Source organism: Triturus cristatus, chromosome 3_2 (genome assembly GCF_964204655.1).
Source record: "Triturus cristatus chromosome 3_2, aTriCri1.1, whole genome shotgun sequence".
In the NCBI taxonomy this organism is placed as follows: domain Eukaryota; kingdom Metazoa; phylum Chordata; class Amphibia; order Caudata; family Salamandridae; genus Triturus; species Triturus cristatus.
The window spans coordinates 850,468,212-850,489,689 of NC_140584.1; the positions used below are offsets into that span (position 1 = coordinate 850,468,212).

Here is a 21,478-nt window from a genome sequence, read left to right on the forward strand (position 1 = left end):
GAGAAGCAAAAACGAGTGAAAAAAACCAGAAAGGAGAGCGGAGCGAGGCAAAGAAGAACAGGGGTCCATTGGACCACCAGGGATGAGGTGCAGGTGATCCTACGGGTGGAGGAGGGCCTCGAACACCATGAAACGCCAAATAGTGGAGAACAGAGCTATGTCTGACACCCACTCTCACCACCCACTCCAAGAACCTCAGGATCATCAACAGCAAACTCAACATGAACTCTAAAGCCAACGCAGTCATCATCTCATGTTTCCATAACCTAAAATGCTGAGGAATATTTTCAAATGGCTCCCAATCAGCACCTGGAAAATTGTCACATATACCCTGGTCACAAGCAAGCTGAACTACAGGAACAACCTCAATGGTGGGACCAACAAAAAAACTCACAAAAATGCTGCAGAACATTCAGACCTCTGGAGCCAGAATCACTCTCAACCTCCCATGCCCCACACTCATCACACCACACCTGAAGGAGCTCCACAGGGCTCCCATACAAAAACAAGCACAATTCAAACTGCTCACCCACACTTGCAATACACTACATAAAAATGGCCCAGCATATCCCAACAATCACATCTGCTTTCACACACCTCTGCTCTTCAAGACACCTACTTGCACACATCCCAAGCATACCGACAACCAGATCTGGGGGTCGAGCCTTCTTCAACATCACTCCTAAAGAGGCAAACGACCTGCTACTACACACAAGAGCCTCCTCCTCACTCCTTGAACTCCGTAAGAAGCTGAAGACCTGGCTGTTCAAGTGGTCCAACTAGGCCTTCGGTTTGTCTAAACTCTCACCTGCTCAGTGCCAGGATATCCTCCCTGGCGATAATGCACTCTACAAATCTGCATAACATAAAATAACATAACATTGCTGATGGCAGCAAATAGATCTAGCTAGGGCATTCCCTACTGATCGAAGATAAACTGCGTTCCCTCAGGGGTGGGGACGCTACCTGTGATCTGCCAGATGATGCCTGCTTAGTTCATCCACTTTAGCATTCAGCATTGTTGCTAGGTGGGTGGTGAACAGGAAGATGTACTGCTGGTCCAGATATTTTCTGAGGTGTAGGGCCTCCTAAACAGAATCAAGGACCCCACTTTGCCCTGTTTGTTGCAGTTGTGTTGTCCATGAGAACTTGCACCAGCTCCACCCATGGATGGCAGGGATGCTTTGAGGACCAGATAAATTGCTTGAAGCCCCAGCAAGTTGATATGGAAATGGTGCTCCAGCTGAGACAAAAGGCCCTTAACTCCACCTTTTCCAGGCGGCCCCCTCATTCCGACATTAATGTTTATCACAATAGTGAACTCTGAATAGGAGAGGGAGAGTGGCCTGCCCCAGGTCAGGCTGATGCCTGACAGGCACTGCTGCAGATCCTGAGCTATTTTGAGCCTCAAAGTCATCCTCACTGACAACCAGGACTGATCTTGAAATATTCTCTAATGTCCTAGTCTCTCTGCAGCAGATGCATGGCCTTAAACTCCACCACATCCAGGACTACTCCAATGAATAGGATCATTAATGTGGGACTCATGTGAGACTTCGGCCAACGATGTCATGTCTTTGGCAATCGCCTGTAGGTAGTCTACGACAGACTGCAGTGAGCCTGCCTTTAGCGGGCTGTCATTAAGGTACAGGAATATATGTACTCCCAACAAACAAAGGAGGGCAGAATAACAACAGTCGTCATTTTTGCAAACATCTGAAGGGCTGTCGTTATGGCCGAAGAGAAGCATGGCAAATTTAACATGTTCTTGGACCACTTTAAACTGCATGTAAAGACTGTGGGTCTGCCAGACGGATTTTACTAAGTATGGGTCCTACAACTCCAAGCACACCAACTAATCTCCTAGGTCCAGAGCAGAGAGCCAGCGTCAGCATTTAGGTATTGTCCTTCCTAGAAAGGCATTTAACGGGAGGAAGTCTAGAATAGTCCTGAGGTCTCCACCCTTCTTCAATCAATCAATCAATCAATCGGGGGATTATAAAGCGTGCTACTCACCCGAGAGGGTCTCAAGGCGCTGGGGAGGGAGCCCGGATCAGTCGAAAAGCCAGGTCTTGAGGCTCTTCCTGAAGGTGTGCAGAGAGTGGGAGCGTCTGATGTTGACTGGGAGCTCGTTCCAGTTCTTTGCTGTGACGTAGGAGAAGGCTCTTCTGCCTGCTCTGGTTCTGCGGATGCGTGGGGTTTCTGCTAGGGCGAGGTCGGCGGGGCGGAGGTTCCTACGTGGAAGGAGACTCTTTTGTTGAGGTATTTGGGTCCGATGTTGTGGAGGGATTTGTAGGTGTGGGTGAGTATCTCGAAGGTTACTCTCTTCTCGATGGGGAGCCAGTGGAGGTCTCGTAGGTTTGGGCTATGTGTTAGTGTCGTGGGGTTCTCAGGACGAGTCTGGCTGCGGTGTTCTGGATGGTTTAAAGCTTGTGTAGCAAGGTTTTGTTGATCCCGGCGTAGAGGGTTTTACCGTAGTCCAGTCTGCTGGTTATGAGTGCGTGGGTGGCGGTCTTTCTGCATTCGTGGGGGATCCACTTGATGCTCTTGCGGAGGATGCAGAGGGAGTTTAAGCAGGTCGAGGCAATATCATTTATCTAGCAGGTCATGGTGAGAGAGGAGTCTAGAATGATGCTGAGGTTACGGACGTGGTCTGTCGGGGTGGGTGGGTTTTCGAAGGCAGGGGGCCACCAAGAGCTGTCCGACGCTGTGGGGGAGGGACCATGGACGAGGACCTTGGTCTTCTCCGAGTTCAGTTTTAGGCAGCTGTCGTTCATCCAGGCAGCGACGTCTTTTATTCCTTCTTGTAAGCTGAGTCTGGTGTCTTCAGGGTTCTTCGTGAGATAAAGGAGGAGCTGAGTGTCGTCGGCGTAAGATACTATGCTGAGCCCATGCTCAGGGGGGCCTTGTAGATGTTGAAAAGTGTGGGGCTGAGCGAGGATCCTTGGGGTACTCCACAGTTGATCCTTGGGGTACTCCCTGGTCGAGGAGCATGCGGATGTTATCAGTGGCGGCAAGGAGGGCGGTCTCGGAGCTGTGGTTGCTGCGAAAACCGGACTGAGAGGAGTCGAGGATGGCGTTCTCTTCGATGAAGGTGGTCAGCTGGGCGTTAATGAATCTCTCAGTGACTTTGGCTGCGAAGGGAAGGAGGGAGATGGGCCGGTAGTTTTTCAGGTCTGTCGGGTCGGCCGAGGGTTTCTTGAGGAGAGACTTGACTTCTGCCCGATTCCAGTCGTCGGGAAGATGCCGGATTCGAGGGAGGCGTTGATGGTCTAGCCTAGTTCGGGAGCTATGGCGGCGGCTCTGTGGTAGATGTGCGGTGGGCAGGGGTCCGTGGGAGCTCCTGAGTGGGTGTTCTTCATGGTCTTGGTGGTGTCTTCAATGGTAGCAGGTTTCCAAGTGGTGATGGTCGGCCGGTTGTTGGTGGTGGAGAGGGGGTGGTGTCAGGAGTCTGTTTGCTGAAGTTGTCGTAGAGGGCCTTGATTTTCAGGTGGAAGTAGGAGCTGAGCGTGTTGCAGAGGTCCTGTGATGAAGTAACATCCCTGGCTTCTCTGGGGGGTTTGGTGAACTGCTGTATGACGTTGAAGAGTTCTTTTGCGCTACTTGCGTTGGAGTGGATTGTGTTCTTGATAAAGGTCCTGTTGGTGGCTCTTATGCGCTGGTGGTATTCGTTCATGGCATGTCTGTAGTTGTTCAGGTCTTCAGTGGTTTTCTTGTTCCGCCAGAGTTTCTCGAGGCGTCTGCAGGAGCGCCTGGCTTCTTGGAGGTCGGAGGTGAACCAGGCGGCCTTCAGGGGGCGTTAGTTGACAGGGTGGCGGAGGGGTGCGAGCTTTTCAGCGCAGCTGGAAATCCAGCGGTGTAGTTCTTTGGCTGCGGAGTTGGCGTTGGTCGTGGCGGATGGGGGGTCATGGAGGAGGGTGGTGTTGAGTTGTTCCTCTGTGATCCTGCTCCAGTTCCTTCGGGCGGATGCGGGCGGGTTTGGCCGCGATGGTGGTGTTGAAGGTAAAGTGTACGCAGTGGTGGTCAGTCCAGAGGGGCTGCGTGGTGTGGCTGAAGAGGATGTTAGTCCCTCCTGCGAAGATGGTGTCGAGGGTGTGTCTGGCTCTGTGGGTGGGGGTGGTGACGAGCTGCTTTAGTCCGAGGTTGGCGTGGTTGTCAAGGAGAGTGGTGGAGTCAGGTTTGTTGCAGTTTTTGAGGTGGAAGTTCAGGTCTCCGATGAGGATATAGTCCGTGAAGGCGTTGGCGGTGGCAGAAGAGGTGCGAGGCCCGGGGGGGGGGGGGGGGGAGGTCTGTAGACGAGAGCCCCGTGCAGCGTGGTTCTGGGGCTGGTTTGGATCTGGAAGTGGAGGTGCTCTGTGTTGGAGAGGGGGTCGCTAGTGCTGGAGTTTCCGTGAAAAAGGCGGCGTCTGACGAAAGGGTGTCAAGCAGGTCCCAGATCTCCGTGGCGTGTCTGTGGAGGGAGCGTACGTTGAGAGTATGCCCGTCAGGGCGTCAGTAGTGCGGGCAGCAGTCGTGGGGGGCTGATGATGGTGAAGGATTGTCGGCAGTGTCGGCAGGAGAACTGGCCGTGGGTGGTGTTCTTCAGAACAATTAAGTAGCAAGAATAGCACCTTTGTCCAAGTCTGGTACCCATTCGATGGGGCACTTGGAAAGTAAAAGACTGACCTCCTTGATCAGGATTGTAGAGTGCTCCTTCATAGTTTGCTTTGATGTTGGTGGATGGTGGGGTGGGGTAGGGAGGAAATGAAGGGTAAGGCTTCCTTAATTGGCATTAGTGGAGAAGATAAAGTGGGATCTGGTTGGAGAACCTTAGTCAGTTTGTTTGTATTCACCTCAGCAGTGGGCAATAGCTCCTCTACTGCCTCAGCTGCCCTTAAAACCTCTACTGCAAACAATGAACTTTCTTCTGTTAGAGTCTCCTGTGACAAGCAATGCTCTGTTTTAGGAGATGTATACTGACCACTGGCATTTTGCAAGTCTACATACAGTGCACCATCAGTGTCCATAGGGGCAATTTGTGCCTCCTGTACAAAGTCAGAATCAGAGTCAGAAAGAAAATTGAGGGAGTCTATGCTGTCCATTGTATCAAGGCAGAGATGTCAGATTAGAGTCTGGCATGCACTTTAGTAATTTTGTAGCATGACATTGGTCTAGATCAGGCTAACGGTTCCTCAAGGAACATGATCAGCAATAGGTATTCTAATGGTGTAGACAGAGTAAGTGTCAGCGTGGCTGGCTTGGACCAAATCACAAGAAAAATCACCAGATCCAGTCTAGTGCATAGGGATATTTTAAAGGTTAGGAATCTGAAGTTAGAAGTATCCATCAGAAACCGGCTTATCTATGTATGTTATCTGAAATGCAAACAATGTTCAAGTGTCAGGGTTGGATAACACAGTGTATTTTGTTTCCTGGTGGCTCACCTCCTGATGAAGTCCGCTCGGTTTTGCCACTGATGATAGGGGTAATGATCTTTTTGGGAGGAGGGAACCCGTGCATGGAGCCCCTCTTCAGTTTCTTCGACTGGAGCAGGGCATCAATCTTCAGTCCCTTCAACGCTTCTGTGGAGAGGTTCCTCTTAAGCACAGCCGCCTTCTTGTAGCCATCATAGAGGCCAAAGGCAATGTCGCGATTCAATGTAGTCCATGATGCCCGCAAATCAACCAGGTGAAGGCGGTGAGTGTAGAAAGCATTCTCCCCTTCCATGGCTGAGAGCTCCTGTAAGAAAAGAATGGATTTCAAATACAATGACAAGAAAGGAGTGGGTGGGCACACAAAAGAACATGTCACTAAGCGTGGGGGAGGCAGGCTGTACAGATCTAGGAAATCCGCCACAGTATTGCTTCCTCCGTCAGGTGACTTATTTCTTGCAGGCCACCGACATTTTGTCTTGCACTATGAGAACAGTTGTTGTTTCAGACATCAGGCAATACAGTAAATCGTATTACTTATGTCAACTGACTCAGAATTCGTTTTTAGAGCCTAAGATATTGTTCATATTACCTGTTTCTACCATGGATTTGGTGTGACAGGAGCACGTAACTCCAGACGCAGTTTACAGTACCGAAATATGTAAGTTACAGTGTGGAGTGGCGCACACTTTGTGATGCTCTTTTCAGCTTGGGAAGTAAATGCAGCTGGGTTCCAGCATAAAATTAAGCATAGAGGCGGCAAGACTCTACTCAGAGGAGCAAGCGTAAAGCCTGCACAGGTCCATATCATATCTGTTCTATCTCGTGAAAGGGGATGGAACCCATCAATCTTAGATAATATTTAGTGCCATCCCAGTCAAAGTCATATTGATTGTGATGGAATCTTAATTGTTGTAGAGCACACAACTCAATCAGTTCTCTTTGTGTGATTGGATATAATCCACTGTCTGTAATTCTTACCATGGTTTAAAAAGAACTGCAAGGTGAAGCTGTTGTACTGGAGAGCTGTATGATACCTTTTTACAAACTATTTTAATCAGGAACTGTAAGCCCATTAATTCTAGTGAAGCGCACCAAGACTAAAACTCCGAAAATGCTAACAAATGAATGTCTCTAGAGATAAGGGGTCTTCCCGTAACCTAAAAAGACCAAACATGTATTAATGTAGGTATGTTTAGTTTTTCAGCATCAATTTTCAAATGAGGATTCCACTAGACCAGGGTTCTCCAAAGTCAGTCCTGTAGGGCTGGATCCATGTCAGATGTTTTGCATATCACCATTTAGATAAATGTAGTTATCTTAAAAAGTGGCATTGAGCTGGCCCTCCAAGACTGACTTTGGAGAACCCTACACTAGAAAGCAGGGAGAGGAAAAAAGTATACGGTCAAAGTTCAATGGGTGAGACTCACCTCCTCTGTCCGGTTGCTGTGCCGTTGGTATGTCGAGGAGGAAAGACTGAGCAGATGTGTTTTCTGTACGAGGAGATCCAGTTGGTGGTCTGCATTCTCATCACAAGTTGACGCCATCAGATGGACAGTCACCAAGCTGAGGTCGCTGACCATCTGAGGAACGCTCCACTCAGAGATCAGGCGTCGCATTACTGTTCCAGCTGCAAGCGTGATAGGGAGAAGGCCAAAAAAGATACAGAGGTTGTAAACAAACAAAATGAAACACAGGAGTGAAGATAGGTGGTGGAAAGGTGAATTAAAAGAGAGCTGAGTTAAAGAAAGGATAAAAGAAGAATAGGCTTTGAGAGCAGGAAAGAGGACAGGATGAAGAAAAGAAGTGTTAAGCGACATTAGAAAAGAGGAGTAGTGATGCAAAAAAAGTGGAAAAAGACCCGGAAAAGGTGGGATCAAGGTGTGCAGAAAGGGAGAGATATTGCAGTTTATTTTAGAAGGGAGGCTGTCTGAACAGATAATGCATAACAAAATATTCAAAAGTAGAGCACGCACAGTTGAAATAGGCTACACGCCTGTGGCCAGAAATTCTAAATGGCCAGGAGTAGTAAAATCCTTCTTTATGGAAATTCTACGGTAATTTATGAAAAATAACTCAGTCTCTGCCATTTCCGCTCACCTCAGTGCATGTGCGTATTATTATTCCATATCATGACCTTAGGAGCACTTGTATGTTCTGTGTTCAATACACGTACAAAATGCGGCATGAGGAGCTCCCATATGCCACCCCAGAATGTAACGCTGGTCCCACATCTCCTTTCACCTGCACACCAACACTCAAACTACTAAGTGTTAGGTTCTCACCTTGTGGTATAAGCCTCTGCGTACCCCGGGCAAAAATGTGGCCCTGACTGCACTCCACCTGGATGCCACGCTGCTGTGCAAAGGAAGCCCAATAATGAATCTGGAGCGAGAGAGAGCAAGAAAGCCGCAAATTACTAAACATTACACAAAAACCATTATACACACGACAATCACGTCTATCAATCATCCCCATCACGATTACCATGAGTTCAGAACACCAAACTCTTTGCCATGAATGTCTTTATATGGGGTCAGTAAGTCTTTGAAACAATTACTGCAGTAACCTACAATTTTACAAACAAAAAAGAGCACGAGGAGTGTGCTAAGTGGAGAGGACAGCCTGCCCTTTCACTGTGAACATTTGAATGAAACAGAAAGTCCTATCCTCTGCTCTGCCCCTCGTCATGTTCTCCACAATTATTGCATAAGCACCTGGATAACAACAGTTACATTCTTGTAATTCAAGTTCTTCATTACGGGACGACACCGATATTGATGATACACAATATTTTCGTTTTTGGGAACAGTCAGCTGTAAACAGGTGAAGGAAGGTGGAATCTGACTGCATGGTTGCCCCATTTTTTTCCTGGTGTTTTGATGGTTTTTGACTAGTCTGGCTGGGATCCTGCTATTCGGGACCCCAGCCTATCTGCTTACTCCCTTAAACATGGAGTGCATATTAGATGCACTAGTGATTGGATACTGTGGTACCTTATGAGCCCCTAGTATATGGTACCTTAGGTACCAAGGGCATAGGTACTTCACAGGCCTACCAGGGGCTGAAGCATGCATTATGCCACCCCTGGGAAGCATACTAAATCTGACACCACAGGCCTGCTACTGCAGCATGGGTAAGGTAGTGTTAGCACTCCACACTGAGGTATAGGTTCCCTATATCTCACCTTACACACACATATAAACCTATCAGTCACCCCTAAGGTAGGCCCTAACAATCCTGAGGGCAGGGTGCTTGGTTTGCATGTGAGGGGGTGCCTCTGCCTGGGCAGGGCCCCTCTGCAGCTCTCAGAGTCCATTCTCTGTAGCTGTCTGTTGATGCGGTTAAACCATATATTCTTAAGTGCATTATAACCTAGCGGTAAATGCTAACTTTGGGATGGCTGCATCAAAACATGTTGTGTTTGGTGTCAAGCGCTTTGGAATCATACCCCCACACCAGTAACTGGTGTGGGAGTATGATCCCACTCTTCTAGAGGGATAGACATGTACCCACTGTGGAAACCCGGTAGAATCCTGAAGAGCCCTGGCATCACAAAATGGATGCCACCAGCACAGACACTGGGCTGCCCTCCTGCTGCTGACTGAAACTCGCAGTGGAGGAGGCCCAACAATAGGCATCCTATCACAGGGAGGTGTATCCACCTTCCAGACAGGATTTAGTGTATTGGGGCTTGGTGGGTGCACTCCTAGAGTGCTTTGAAGTCCTGCACTGGGGGAGCAGTAGGCTCCTCTGTGCATATGCCAGCTCAAACCGGTACAGGGGCTACCAGCCCCTGCTCTGGCATGAAACTGGACAAAGGGAAGTGGGTGTCGCCACCCACTCCCCTGACCCTCCCAGAGGAGTGGTCATAGAGCTAGTCCCTCCCTTCCTTTCAGGATAAGTTAGGGAACCCTTGCCATTGCAAACTAGATATCCCTGGACGACGCTCTGAAGAAGAATCCTGAACCTTTGACGTTCCACTACCTTTTGAAGACTGAAGAATCTCCCTTGGAGTCAAGGAGTGACTCCCCTGCTTGGCAGGCACCAAAACTTTGCATCAACGGTCGCAAAATTTCCTGCTCCCGCGAGAGTCCGAAGTTCCTGCAGCCCCGGAAGTGGATTTCCTGACTTCTCGACGGCCATCGTGAGTCCCCAGCGAAGCTGAGGCCAGCGGACCCCACGAGTGACTAGGAACAGCAATACCCGGGTACCGTGCACTATTGTCGAGTGCAACCCCTTCACGACATTCTAAGAACTTGTGCATTGGACCACGTGTGGTCTAAGCCTCCAGCAGGATTTCCTCCGAAGATCAGAGGCCTACCTCGTCCCGAGTGACCGTGAATCCTCCCGAGGCGTCTTCGCGATCCCTTGCCTGTTGGCTTGTGGGTCCCCTGAAGACTTTTCTACAGAACCAAAGGGCTCCCCTGGTTGCTCCAGGCCTGCCCTGACTTATCCTGACTGGGTGAGTCCCTCAGACCTTGCTGGTCTGCACCGCTGACTTTCTTCACTTTCCACGAGACTTGCTGTTGCCAAGGCGTGTAGGCTCCAATCCGGTTGCCAACACCTCAGTAAGCTGCAGACTTCGTGGGACACTCTGAATCCAGCTCCTGGTCATCGTCGACGCCTCCTGGACCTCGTGGCTGAAGAGTCAAGACACCTGTGATCACCTGAAATCACCCGACATCTGTGGGCCTCCAGCTTCCTGGCCCCGGGTCACTGGCAAGTGACTTTGAACACTGTCTCCACTGCTTTCAGGTCTTCTTTCTTCTGAATCCAGCCTTGGATTCCACCGGACACTTCTCCTGTCTTCACAAGCAGCAAGTCTTCATTGGCTCCCATTGAAAATGACACCGCGACCAGACACCAAAAGACACCTATGCACCCGGCTTCCCTGGGTGAGGTAACTCGAGTACTCCGGTGCTCCTGTGTATGTTGGCTCTAGAACTACTTACCCTGTAAGTGACTTGCATGTAGACTCTCCCGAAGTATCCTAAAACTTTAAAATTCCAACTGCGACTTAATCCATTGAAGTCTATTGGGATCCGGGGCTGTGTTCTCACACTGCATGCGTCTCCCGTGGGTCCTGTACTTACCTGCCTTGGGTGGATTAGTGAGGCCCCAGCGCTTCTGAAGACCTTAGGCCTTCTCCCTTCTCAAGTTGTTCTTCTTATACGTCTTTTTTAGTATATGGTCTGGTACGCCCCTAGGGCCCCAGCCACATAAGTGCTTAATTTGTTGTGAAATGTTGATTTGTGCATATGTCCTTGACTTCTAATCTCATAAAGAGAAGTTAAGCAAGTTATGCAGCATGCTAGTGACATCATGGCATGTGACATCACACGTGGCATCACAAGAAGTGGCATCACGGAAAGTGTCATCACAAACCATGACCACACAGAAACTGACATCACAAGATGTGACATCCGATCTTAATACCTCATACATATGTTTAGCAGGTCTATAATGAGAACATTTAAGCACATTACAAGATTTAACAAACTAAAATTTTGTGTTGGGGTTGTGCCAAAAAAGGTACTCAACTCCAGCACAAAATCTAGGCCTCAACACATATATATATATATATATTTATATACACATATAATATATATATTTTTTTTAACTCTGCCACAAAGAAACTGACAACAAAGAAAAATATGGCAGCAACTTTGTTCTGCTCAGCTGGTTGCAAAATTGAAATTTTAAAATATCTATGGGGCTTAGGCACCTCCTCCAGAGATCTTTGCATGCCCAGTAAATCTCGGGGAATAATAAAAATAATAAAATACTCTGAAGATTAGCACATTTGCTGCAGAGATTTACGTTTTGTCTCATCCCAGTTTCGAATCAAAGTAGCATAAAGGGTTAATGTGTCTCCTGCTAAGCAAATCATGTAACATGCAGACAACAGAATTTTATTTATTGTACATGGGTAAGTTGGTTACTGCTTTAACAGAGATTTTTTGTTATTTGCAGTTCATAAATGGTAAGCTTTCTAATATAGTCCACTAAGCTATGAAGGACATGTGACTCTTGCACCTTGTAACCCTTGCTATCCTACGTAACATAACCTGTACATTGATTTGCTACTTATATGATTCATTGTCAATGTATAATGTGTATGTGTGATATAAAGCACTCTGGCACCCTGCATTGGGATGAGTAGCGCTATAAAATAAATAAAATAGTGATGCTTAAATTGATATTTGTGTAAATACTGGGGCAGTCCAACACATCTGACTTTCTTACACTGCATGCATTTCTCTTATATACTGGGATTGAACAAAGTCAAAACCAGGCTTCTCTTAAGTACTTGTGAAGTAATAAGTACCTGGGTGCCTTTGTTTTCCCTCCAGAGCATTTGCTTCTAGATGTGAAGCTCCAGGTCGCTCACAGCCAGGATACTCGAATAAAAGAAGGCCTGACTGCCCCTTAGATTCGGGCTCTGTTTTGGGTCTAGCTGGAATTTAAAACAACAAAGCTCCCTCACTCCTTGAAACAAATGCAAACATGTAGGAGATGATTAAATGTGTCATTGTGTCTGAAAATTACCCCGGGACAAGTTCAGCATATTTCAGTGGGGCCCAAGTTTTTGGCAGGGTGGAGGACGTTCACCCTGTGAAGAGAGTGGGTGGACGCCATCTACCCCTGACTTGTGCCCTGGCTGTAAAGGTTCAACTGTGATGATTAACAGTCTTAGATATCCGTTTGGAGTCAGAATACAGACAATAGTGTCATACAAATTTGTAAAATGCACTCTTCAACCTATTCTGCAGATGTTGAAAATATGGAAATTTGTAATATGGAGTGCAAGTGCCAGTTTTTCTGTAGTTTTCGCTCTTCCTGGGAGACCTATTATCCTTCTGATAACAACTAATAGCAGAGGACCCAACGTCTAATAGAAATGTTGAAAAAATAAACCTCTTTTCGTTATTTCTAGTTTTGATACACTCTTAGCCTTGTAGGAACTGCTTGGTACACTGAAGCAGCATCCACCAAGCGCGGTCTGTGAACGAAGAGAGGAGATTCAAAGGAAAGTCAAATGTTTGCAGTTGTTTTTCCTTTTGGAAAGTCTTTGGAAGTCACGAGGTCGGTAACTCCTCCTTTGGATCGTATTGCGCATGGGCTTCGGCTCCATCCTCATATTGTTTTTCGCCAGCAGGGAAAGATGGATCGTAGTAATAACAGTGAAGAGGCCCATGTGTGTAGTATCTAAATAAGATAAACTGGAACAGATAAAGGTAGCCGGGGAGGCGGGTGGGCGTGTGTAGATCTGCAGCTCTACATGCCAAGAACAGATGCATACTGGTAAGTAGCATATTCCGTTCGAGGCATATGAGCTGCAGATTACACACTTGTGCATAGATTATATAGCAGTACCCATCCTTAGCGGCGGCCACCCGTATCTGTTGCAGTGGTTTGAAATAATGCTTTGAGTACAGCCTGGCCCACACTAGCCTGTTGCTTAGTTTGCACATCTACACAATAGTGTTTAGTGAAAGTGTGCGGTGTTGACCATGTAATGGGATGTTCCCTTAAAAAGCCACTGAAGCCCCTATTTTACGTGTAGAGTGGGCTTTAGGGGGAACGGATAGCGTTCGTTTTGCTTTGTGGTAGCAAATCTGAATGCATTTGACAATCCACCTAGTTATCCCCGACTTGGAGATGGGGTTGCCCTGTGTGGTGGAGAGAAAGAGACAAACAGTTGTTTGGTCTTACGGAAAGGTTGTGTTCTCTCGATGTAGTAGAGTAAGGCTCGTTTGACATCTAGTGTGTGGAGAGCTCTTTCTGCAACGGTCTGTGGTTGTGAGAAGAATACTGGTAGTTCTACAGATTGGTTTAGGTGAAAGGGAGAACTGACTTTAGGGAGGAATTTTGGGTTGGTACGGAGAACAACTTTGTTATGGTGAATTTGTAGAAAAGGTTCTTGAATGGTAAGTGCTTGTATCTCACTGACCCTTCTGAGGGAAGTGATGGCTACAAGAAAAGCGGTTTTCCAAGTTAAAAATTGGAGTTCACATTTGTGTAGTGGTTCGAAGGGAGGCCCCATTAGTCTGGTGAGAACGATATTTAGGTTCCACACAGGTGAGGGTGGCACTCTGGGGGGAATTATTCTTTTAAGGCCTTCCATGAAGTCTTTAATGGCAGGTACTCTAAAGAGTGATAGATGTTGCCTGTTTTGTAGGTAAGCTGCTATGGCTGCGAGGTGCAGGCGAATGGACGTATAGGCTAGATTGCACCTTTGTAGGTGGAGTAAGTAGCCTATGATGTGTTGAATGGAGACATCTAGGGGATTGATGGTGCTGTTGTGACAATAGACAACAAAACATTTCCACTTGGCGGCAGAGCACGCCCTAGTGGTGGGTCGTCTAGCTTCTTTGATAACGTTCATACAGTCAGGGGGAAGATTTAGATAACCGAATTCTAGGATTTCAGGAGCCAGATCGCAAGGTTGAGCTGAGCTGGGTCCGCGTGTCTGATCTCTCCATGGTTCTGGGTTAAGAGGTGTGGAGAGAGGCGTAATTTTTGGTGCGGTACTACAGATAGTTCCAGCAGTGTGGTGTACCACGGTTGTCTGGCCAAAGTTGGAGCTACTAGGATTAGTGTGAGGGAGTGTTGCTGTAGTTTGCGCACCACTAGTGGAATGAGTGGGAGAGGCGGAAAAGAGTACGCAAATCTGCCTGACCAGTTCATCCATATCGCATTTCCTTTGGACAATGGGTGTGGATATCTGGCGGCGAAGCTTGGGCATTTGGTGTTTTCGTGGGTGGCGAAGAGGTCTATCTGTGGGTGCCCCCAGATTTGAAAGTACGGGTGTAGAACTTGTGGGTGGAGTTCCCACTCGTGGATTTGTTGTGTTTGTCTGCTGAGCAGATCTGCTATAGTGTTTTGGACTCCTGGGACATGCTGAGCTAGGAGAAAGATTTTCTAGGGTATGGCCCATCCCCATATGCTCTGTGCTAGCTGAGAGAGCTGTGGAGAGTGTGTGCCGCCTTGTTATTGAATATAGTACATGGCTGTCATGTTGTCTGTGCAGATTAGGACTGCCTTGCCTGAAATCTGTGTTTGAAAAGATTTTAGGGCTAAGAAGATAGATTGCTAGTAACTCCAGATGGTTGATATGGAGTAACTTCTGTTGAGGTGTCCATGTGCCCTGCATGGTGAGATGTAATAGATGAGCTCCCCAGCCGGAGAGCGATGCGTCTGTTGTTAGTACTATCTGGGGAACCGGGTCCAGGAACGGTCGACCTTTGGAAAGGTTTGTGGTGGTCCACCACTGCAGAGAGCGATGGGCACGACCGTCTACCAACACCAGATCTGTTAACTGACCTTGGGCCTGGTTCCATTGGCGCGCTAAGCACTCTTGGAGAGGACCCATCTGGAGTCTTGCGTGAGGTACTATGAAGATGCAAGAGGCCATCATCCCTATTAGTTGCCTAAACACTCGAGCTGGAAGGGAGTGTTGTGCCATGAATTTTGCGTGTAGAGCCTGAATGCTTGTAATCCTGGCAGGATTGGGGTAGGCTAGCGCTTTTGAGGTGTCTATGGTGGCACCGAGGTATTGTTTTATGTGGGATGGTTGTAGATGGGACTTTGCGTGGTTTACTGTGAAGCCCAGTTGGTGAAGTAGCTAGATAGTGGTAGCCAGTCGTCTAGATATGGGAAGACATGGATGTGTTGTCTCCTGAGGTGTGCTGCCACTACTGCTAGGCACTTGGTGAATACTCGTGGTGCTGTTGTGACTCCGAACGGGAGTACTTTGAATTGGTATTGTTGGCCGTCCACTTCAAATCTGACGAACTTCCTGTGAGCGTTGTGCACTGGAATGTGGAAATAAGCGTCTTTTAGGTCTAAAGTGGTCAAGAAGTAGTTTTGGGAAAGCAGTGGAAGTACCTGCTGAAGCGTTACCATGTGAAAATGGTCTGAGTGTATGTATCTGTTCAGGGGCCGGAGGTCTAGGATGGGTCGCAGAGTCTCGTCCCTTTTTGGTATGAGAAAATATAGGGAATAGACCCCCATATTTCGTTGGTTGGTAGGAACGTGTTCTATCGCCCTTTTCTGTAGGAGGGAGATTACCTCCTGCTTTAGTAGTGTTAGATTTTCTTGTGACATTGGGCGTTGTCTGGGTGGAATGTTTGGGGGGTAGATATTAGTTCTAGGCAGTAGCCTGACCGATTTATTTGTGTTACCCATTTGTCTGAGGTGATGGTAGCCCAGACAGGGAGGACATTTTGGAGTCTGCCCCCGACCGGAGTGGGATGGTCTGGGGGGAGTGAAGGTAAGTCATTGGGTATGTGTGGTGGCAGAGCGGGCGGTGTTTGTCTTGCCTCTGCCTTTGTTATTGTTGCCCCTGTAGCCGCCTCTTTGGTAGCCCCCTGTAAAGGTGGACTGGGCAGGGGCCTTATATGGGGTGGAAGCGGTGTCGGAGGAGTAGCCTCTGGATGTGCTCCGAAAGGAAGAGCGGCGAAAGGAGCGCCTGGGAGGGTGTGATTGTAAGGCTCTCATGGATTTTGCCGTGTCTGTGTCCTTTTTCATCTTTTCTAGGGCCTCATCCACTTTTGGGTCAAACAGATGTTCCTGGTCAAAGGGATGGTTGAGGATGGAGGCTTGTACCTCCGGTTTAAAACCTGAGATCCTTAGCCAAGCATGGCGACGGAGGAGGACACTAGTATTGATGGCCCTGGAGGCTGTGTCTGCTGCATCTAGGGCACAACGTATGGAGGTATTAGTAATGGTTTTGCCCTCCTGAATTAGCTCGTTGGCCCTAGGTTTGTATTTATCAGGGAGATGTTGAATTATGCCTTCTAATTCGTCATAATGGGCCCTGTCATACCTGGCTAGTAGCGCTTGTGTATTAGCGATACGCCATATGTTGGCAGCTTGGGATGCAGTACGCTTGCCTGATGCGTCCAAGAGTTTAGACTCTTTGTCAGGTGGTGGTGCTTCGCCTGACGCCTGGGAGTTGGTCCTTTTACGTGCTGTGGACACTACCAGAGAATCTAGTGGTGCTGGCCCTCTGATGTAGGAGGGGTCTGTAGGGGCGGATATATATTTCTTTTCAATGCGCGGGTTAATGACTGGCTCTGACTGGGTCTTTAAAGACCTCTGGCGCATGTTTTATAACTCCCTTGAGCATAGGCAATATGGAGGTAGTCCTATGTGTGGTGTCAAACGTATCGAGGAGGAAATCCTCCTCCAAGGGGTCGGTATGGAGATCTACCCCGTGATAGTGTGCCGCCCTTTGTAGTAGATGGTTAACCCCGGTGAGTCTTCTGGTGGGGAAGGTCTGGAAGGGTAGAGATCATCCTGTGGGACGTTAGGGATGTCAGGGATATTATAATCGTCCCATGGGTCTGGGGAGCCTGTGGGGGTGGGGTCCCCTGTAGGTAAATCTTGGGGCGTCTCCTATGTCATCATATGGATCCCCCTGATCATCATCATCCGGAGAGGGTGTTGGGGAATGATGAGGTGGGGGCGGAGAAGGTGGAGGAGGGGAAGGTGGAGGGGGCGGTGGAAGTGTGGGAAGGTATTCTGAAAGGGGAGGTAGCAGAGTCCTTCCTCTTTGGAGGTGGAGGAGGAGCAGGTTTTTCCAGCTGTCTCTTTTTGATGGAGAGCATCAAATGTCCGGTCTTAGGATCCTTGGTTAGATGATTTTTGTAATGGATCCGGTGTAAAGAGTTCTGGTGAGGTTGGTTGGTCCGTCGGCGCCGAAGGCGTCAGGGACGTTGGTTTTTTGGCTTTATCCGTGCTGGTTCGTTGTTTGGAACTATGCTTGGAAAGGTCTGATTGCTTGGTAGGCGCCGAGATGGATTTCGGCTTCGAAGTGTCGGTGGCCTTGTGTGCTTTCGTCGGTGCCGAAGATGGTGTCGGTACCGAGGAGCTGGAGCTGGGTTTCGGCACCGAGTGTTTCGGTGCGGGGCTCGGTGTCGAAGCGGATCCCATTTTCTTTATCGGTGCCGAAGAGTGTTTATCGGCACCAACGGTGGACTGGCTGAGCCGCCGGAAGGCTTAATCGGCTTCTTTACCGGTCCCGAAGGTGCGGTGTGGGAAGCAGTGTCTTTGGTCTTGCTTAGGCCTGGAGGCGAAGGCGTGAACGAAGTCTTTTTCGGTGCCGGTGAGGGTAGATTAGTACTCACGACCCTCTGTGCCGGAGTGATGTCCTCCAGATCTGAATCGTCGGCTTCGGAGGCGCTGACGAGTCCCTCGTCGGTGTGGTGTTCTTCTGGAGCATCAACGCCTTCCACGAAGATGTCGTCCAGAATCGCCGTCGACAAGTGTGCCATGGTTCTTCTGGCCCTTCGGTCTCGAATGGTTTTCTTGGACCGGAAGGACTTACACGCCGGACAGTCTCGAGCCTCTTGTTCAGGGGAGAGGCAGAGATTACATACTTCGTGGGGATCGGTGTGGGGGAATTTGGACCCACATCAAGGGCCCTTCTTGAAGGGAGTCCTTTCCATTAGCCAGGACCGGAGCTTGGTTAGGCCCGACGGCCGTCGTCGACGGCTGGAATCGAAGTTTCTTGCCGATGAGAGCCGCGTCGAGTGGGTAGATCGCGATCGAAAACAATACCGCGAATTGGGGTGAGGATTGCGCATCGATCGTCGAACTGGAAGCTGTTCGGAACCGGAGCGCGAAGATCACATCCGAGCCCGATGGCGGAAAAAAACAATCTGAGGATGGAACCGAAGCCTATGTGCAATACGATCCAAAGGAGGAGTCACCGACCTCGTGACTTCCAAAGACTTTCCAAAAGGAAAAACAACTGCAAACATCCGGGCCCAACACCAGATGGAGATCTAAGCACAAGTGTGTAATCTGCAGCTCATATGCCTCAAACAGTATATTTTGATACCTATTGTTGGTTCTAAAATAAAACAACCATATATTTTTATATACAAACCATTGGTCTACAGTTCAGTTCTTGAGTGTGTGAGACCATTTGCTGACTGAGTGTGTCCAACAAATGCTTTACACTGTCCTCTGATACTGCCTTACTGCTCGACCAAGCTACCACTTGAGAGAGTAAGGTTATATCTAACTTTAGCCTCTGCCAAACCTTCGGGGACTGTGGACTTTGTACACACTGTACCTATTTGGGAACAGTATACACAGAGCCACTTTCCTACACTGACAATCTGCAGGACCCACCTGTTCAATGGTAAGCCTGGCCAATGTGGTAAGAATCTTAGAATCCTGTCTCCAACTGAGTGACTATGCTCAATTAAGGGCACGCTAAAGGGGTTTGGCAGGTGGGACGCGGTGGGGCAGTAGAGTGCTATCTCTGACAGTGGGCTTGATGGTTGTCACAGCCTCGGCCACGAAACTGCTAAGCACCTTGCTGAGGCTGAAGTGGCTGTCAGAATAGGGTACCAGTGCCAACACCACGAAAGGAATAGTGGGGCTAAACCATCTGACGAGGCGGGAGAGATAAGCTAAGGGTGTGCACTGTGGCTCTGCTCCCTTTGAAGAGTGGAAATGGCCTTCTACCCAAATAGATGAGTCCCAACAAAATATAGTCGACCGCAGCCAGCCATGGTGACAAATGGGCAACACTAGTGTCAATGGCTCACCCATGGAACCAGTTGTTTCTAGACTAAATTATAAATTTGCCAGTGTCACAACAGTCCTGTATGTCTTAGGTTAGGAGAGAGATTAAGTCTTCCGGGACAAGAGGAAGTACTTGAGTAACTGAATCCCAGAAAGCGTGGCAATAAACCTAGGGCCTCATTTATGAGGAACTGGCATAGAGCTGCACCGCAAATCTTCTTGGTGCGCTGCCCTACGCCAATGTGAAAGGGCAGGAATGCACCCTTTATCAAATACCGTACATTCCTGTCCTTTCTCCCTGTGCTGGGTCACAATTTGCTGCCTAGCACAAAAGTAGGAACTCTTGCACCCTGGTGCAAGAGTGCCTTTGTTGCAGGCAGGATTGTTTTTGTGCAGGAAGAGTCACCTTCCTGCACAAAAAACTATCACAAGAGGTGTTTTCCACTTTCATTGTGTGCTGCAGAAATAAAAATTATGTCTCCACGTTATGCCTGCTTCGGGGAGATGTACACTTTTAGCACTGCACCAGGTTTATGTGATTAAGTTAATCTGGGGAAGCGTCTAAATCCATGGATGTTGCGTGGGTAGACCCACCACAACGCCCATGGAACGTCTCCTTGACGTAGAGTAAGGCAAAGCAGCGTCTTGTGCTACTTTGCTTGACTTTACATGGCCTTATAGATATGAAGTAAGACAGAGTGGCTTTGCATCACCTCATAGATATGATTGAGAGGCTTGCCCACTGGAGCATCGAAAAAAGTGATGCTCCGGCAGCGCAAGCCTCTAATAATAAGCCTCCTAATGTATAATATGGGTGCATCTTCCCCTCTCTGGAACCACTTAGTTACTTCTTGATTTGCTTGAATGCCATCAGCCTATCATGGCCGTATAGACCATCTATCCTCTTGTAGTTGAATGCCTGCCAAGTTAAGTATTCTTCACATAATGCTGCTGGGGTGAATTCAGGATTACCAATGATGGGGGTGAGGGGTAGGAAGACAAGCCCCTGGAGATCACGATTCTGTTCCAAGCTACCATAGTAGATCTGAGTAATGAGGAGGAGGAGACACCCCAGGGTCTTTGCCATGGCATTTTCCAGAAGTGTATCCCTGCTATGGATTGATCAATGAACCACCAATGTTTTTCAGAGAAGGGGCTGTTCCACTCCAGCAGATATCACAACTGTGATGTTCTTTAATAGTTAGAGGGGTTTGGAATGCCGTGACCTCCCTGGGCCACCAGTAGATATGCCCTTTTTGTAGCCATATGGGGCCTTCTACCTCCCCATATGAATGTTTTAATCAATCGTTGCAGTTTGTTCACATGCTGGGGGTTGTAGGGGCAGTGTAAATGGTTTTATTGCACAACATGTTATTTAATTCATTACATATCATATAACTGTAACGAGTCAACAACCAAATAAGAGTAAATCTAAATTGTGTTTCATTATCATCGCACTTGCACTTTATACCACTATATAAGTAACGGTCTTTAGGTGCCATTCTTAATCACATAAAACATACTCGGTTTTAACTTCAAAAATGATATGAACTGTACTTCTTGTTTTAAAGGCTTTATAACATTGTAACTGTTTTATTAACCAAACAAAGTCTGATGATGGTGGAGCAGTGTCTGCATACAATGAGAATTTTGGGTAAGAGGATCATCTTGCTGCTGACATTTTGCCTATTCAGGACAGGCCTCCTGATTGCCAGGAAGGTAAGTCTTTGCGGGGCACATAAATTAGATAATTTTAGATTTGTTTTGTGTCATGTCTGCAGAAGATAGTTCGAGTCTTAGATACTGCATCCACCTGCATGCTGATGTGAGGGGGAAAAGAGCCTCCAGCACATCCCCGTCTTGCATAGTGATTGAGGATCTGGAACTTTAGAACATTATTCTGGTTTGCTTATGACTTATCACTACTTCACACATAATATCAGTGAGCACCTCAGACTCTTCAAGGGAGTAGTACAGGCATGGGGAGGAGTGGCACTAGGAGGAGGGAGAAATCTTTATAAAAAGCTGAGTGAATCCAACTAGGTCAGGGGCTTTCCAAATTTGTAGATTATCATTGCCTGTTGTCACTTCCTCTAATCTGATGTATGATTCAATTGTACTGGCTTCTTTGGGGGGGTTGGGGGAGATGAGGGTTAAGAAGGGGGGAGCAGTGCAATGTGAGCTGAGGAAAGTCATAGGTCTGCTGCCTTTGGTTCTGCCCTTTCTGCTGTTAAAAGGTTAGTGTGGAAAATCTTGAATACCCATGCAACATCTTCATCTGTTTGGGCCTCCTCTCTATTCGGGGTAGCAATCAGGGCAACCCATTCACTAAGCCACTTGGCATGTAGTTTAAATGCCAACAGCAATTCTGCCTTATTTTGAGCAGCTTAGAATTGTTGCCTTGTGTGGAGGATGGCTTTTTCTGCCTTGTCGTAGTCTAAGGCTTTTATTAGTTTCTAGCCTAATGTCAGCTGTCTCCAGGTCTTGCGTGCTCTGTTGAGCTAGTGGACCTCCAAGAT

The 21,478-nt window shown here is 48.0% G+C and overlaps 1 protein-coding gene across 1 annotated transcript in view; it reads right to left on the bottom strand.

Annotated features, from left to right (window-relative positions):
* The window catches only part of BLTP2 (bridge-like lipid transfer protein family member 2), an 800,213-nt gene that overhangs the window by 321,931 nt on the left and 456,804 nt on the right, over nt 1-21,478 (bottom strand). Inside the window, exons 22-24 of the mRNA XM_085649125.1 lie at nt 7,697-7,796; nt 6,842-7,041; nt 5,424-5,718 (exon numbers count right to left, since the gene is read on the bottom strand). Of these exons, the coding sequence (XP_085505251.1) occupies nt 5,424-5,718; nt 6,842-7,041; nt 7,697-7,796 (595 nt within the window). The remainder of the gene's footprint in view (nt 1-5,423; nt 5,719-6,841; nt 7,042-7,696; nt 7,797-21,478) is intronic.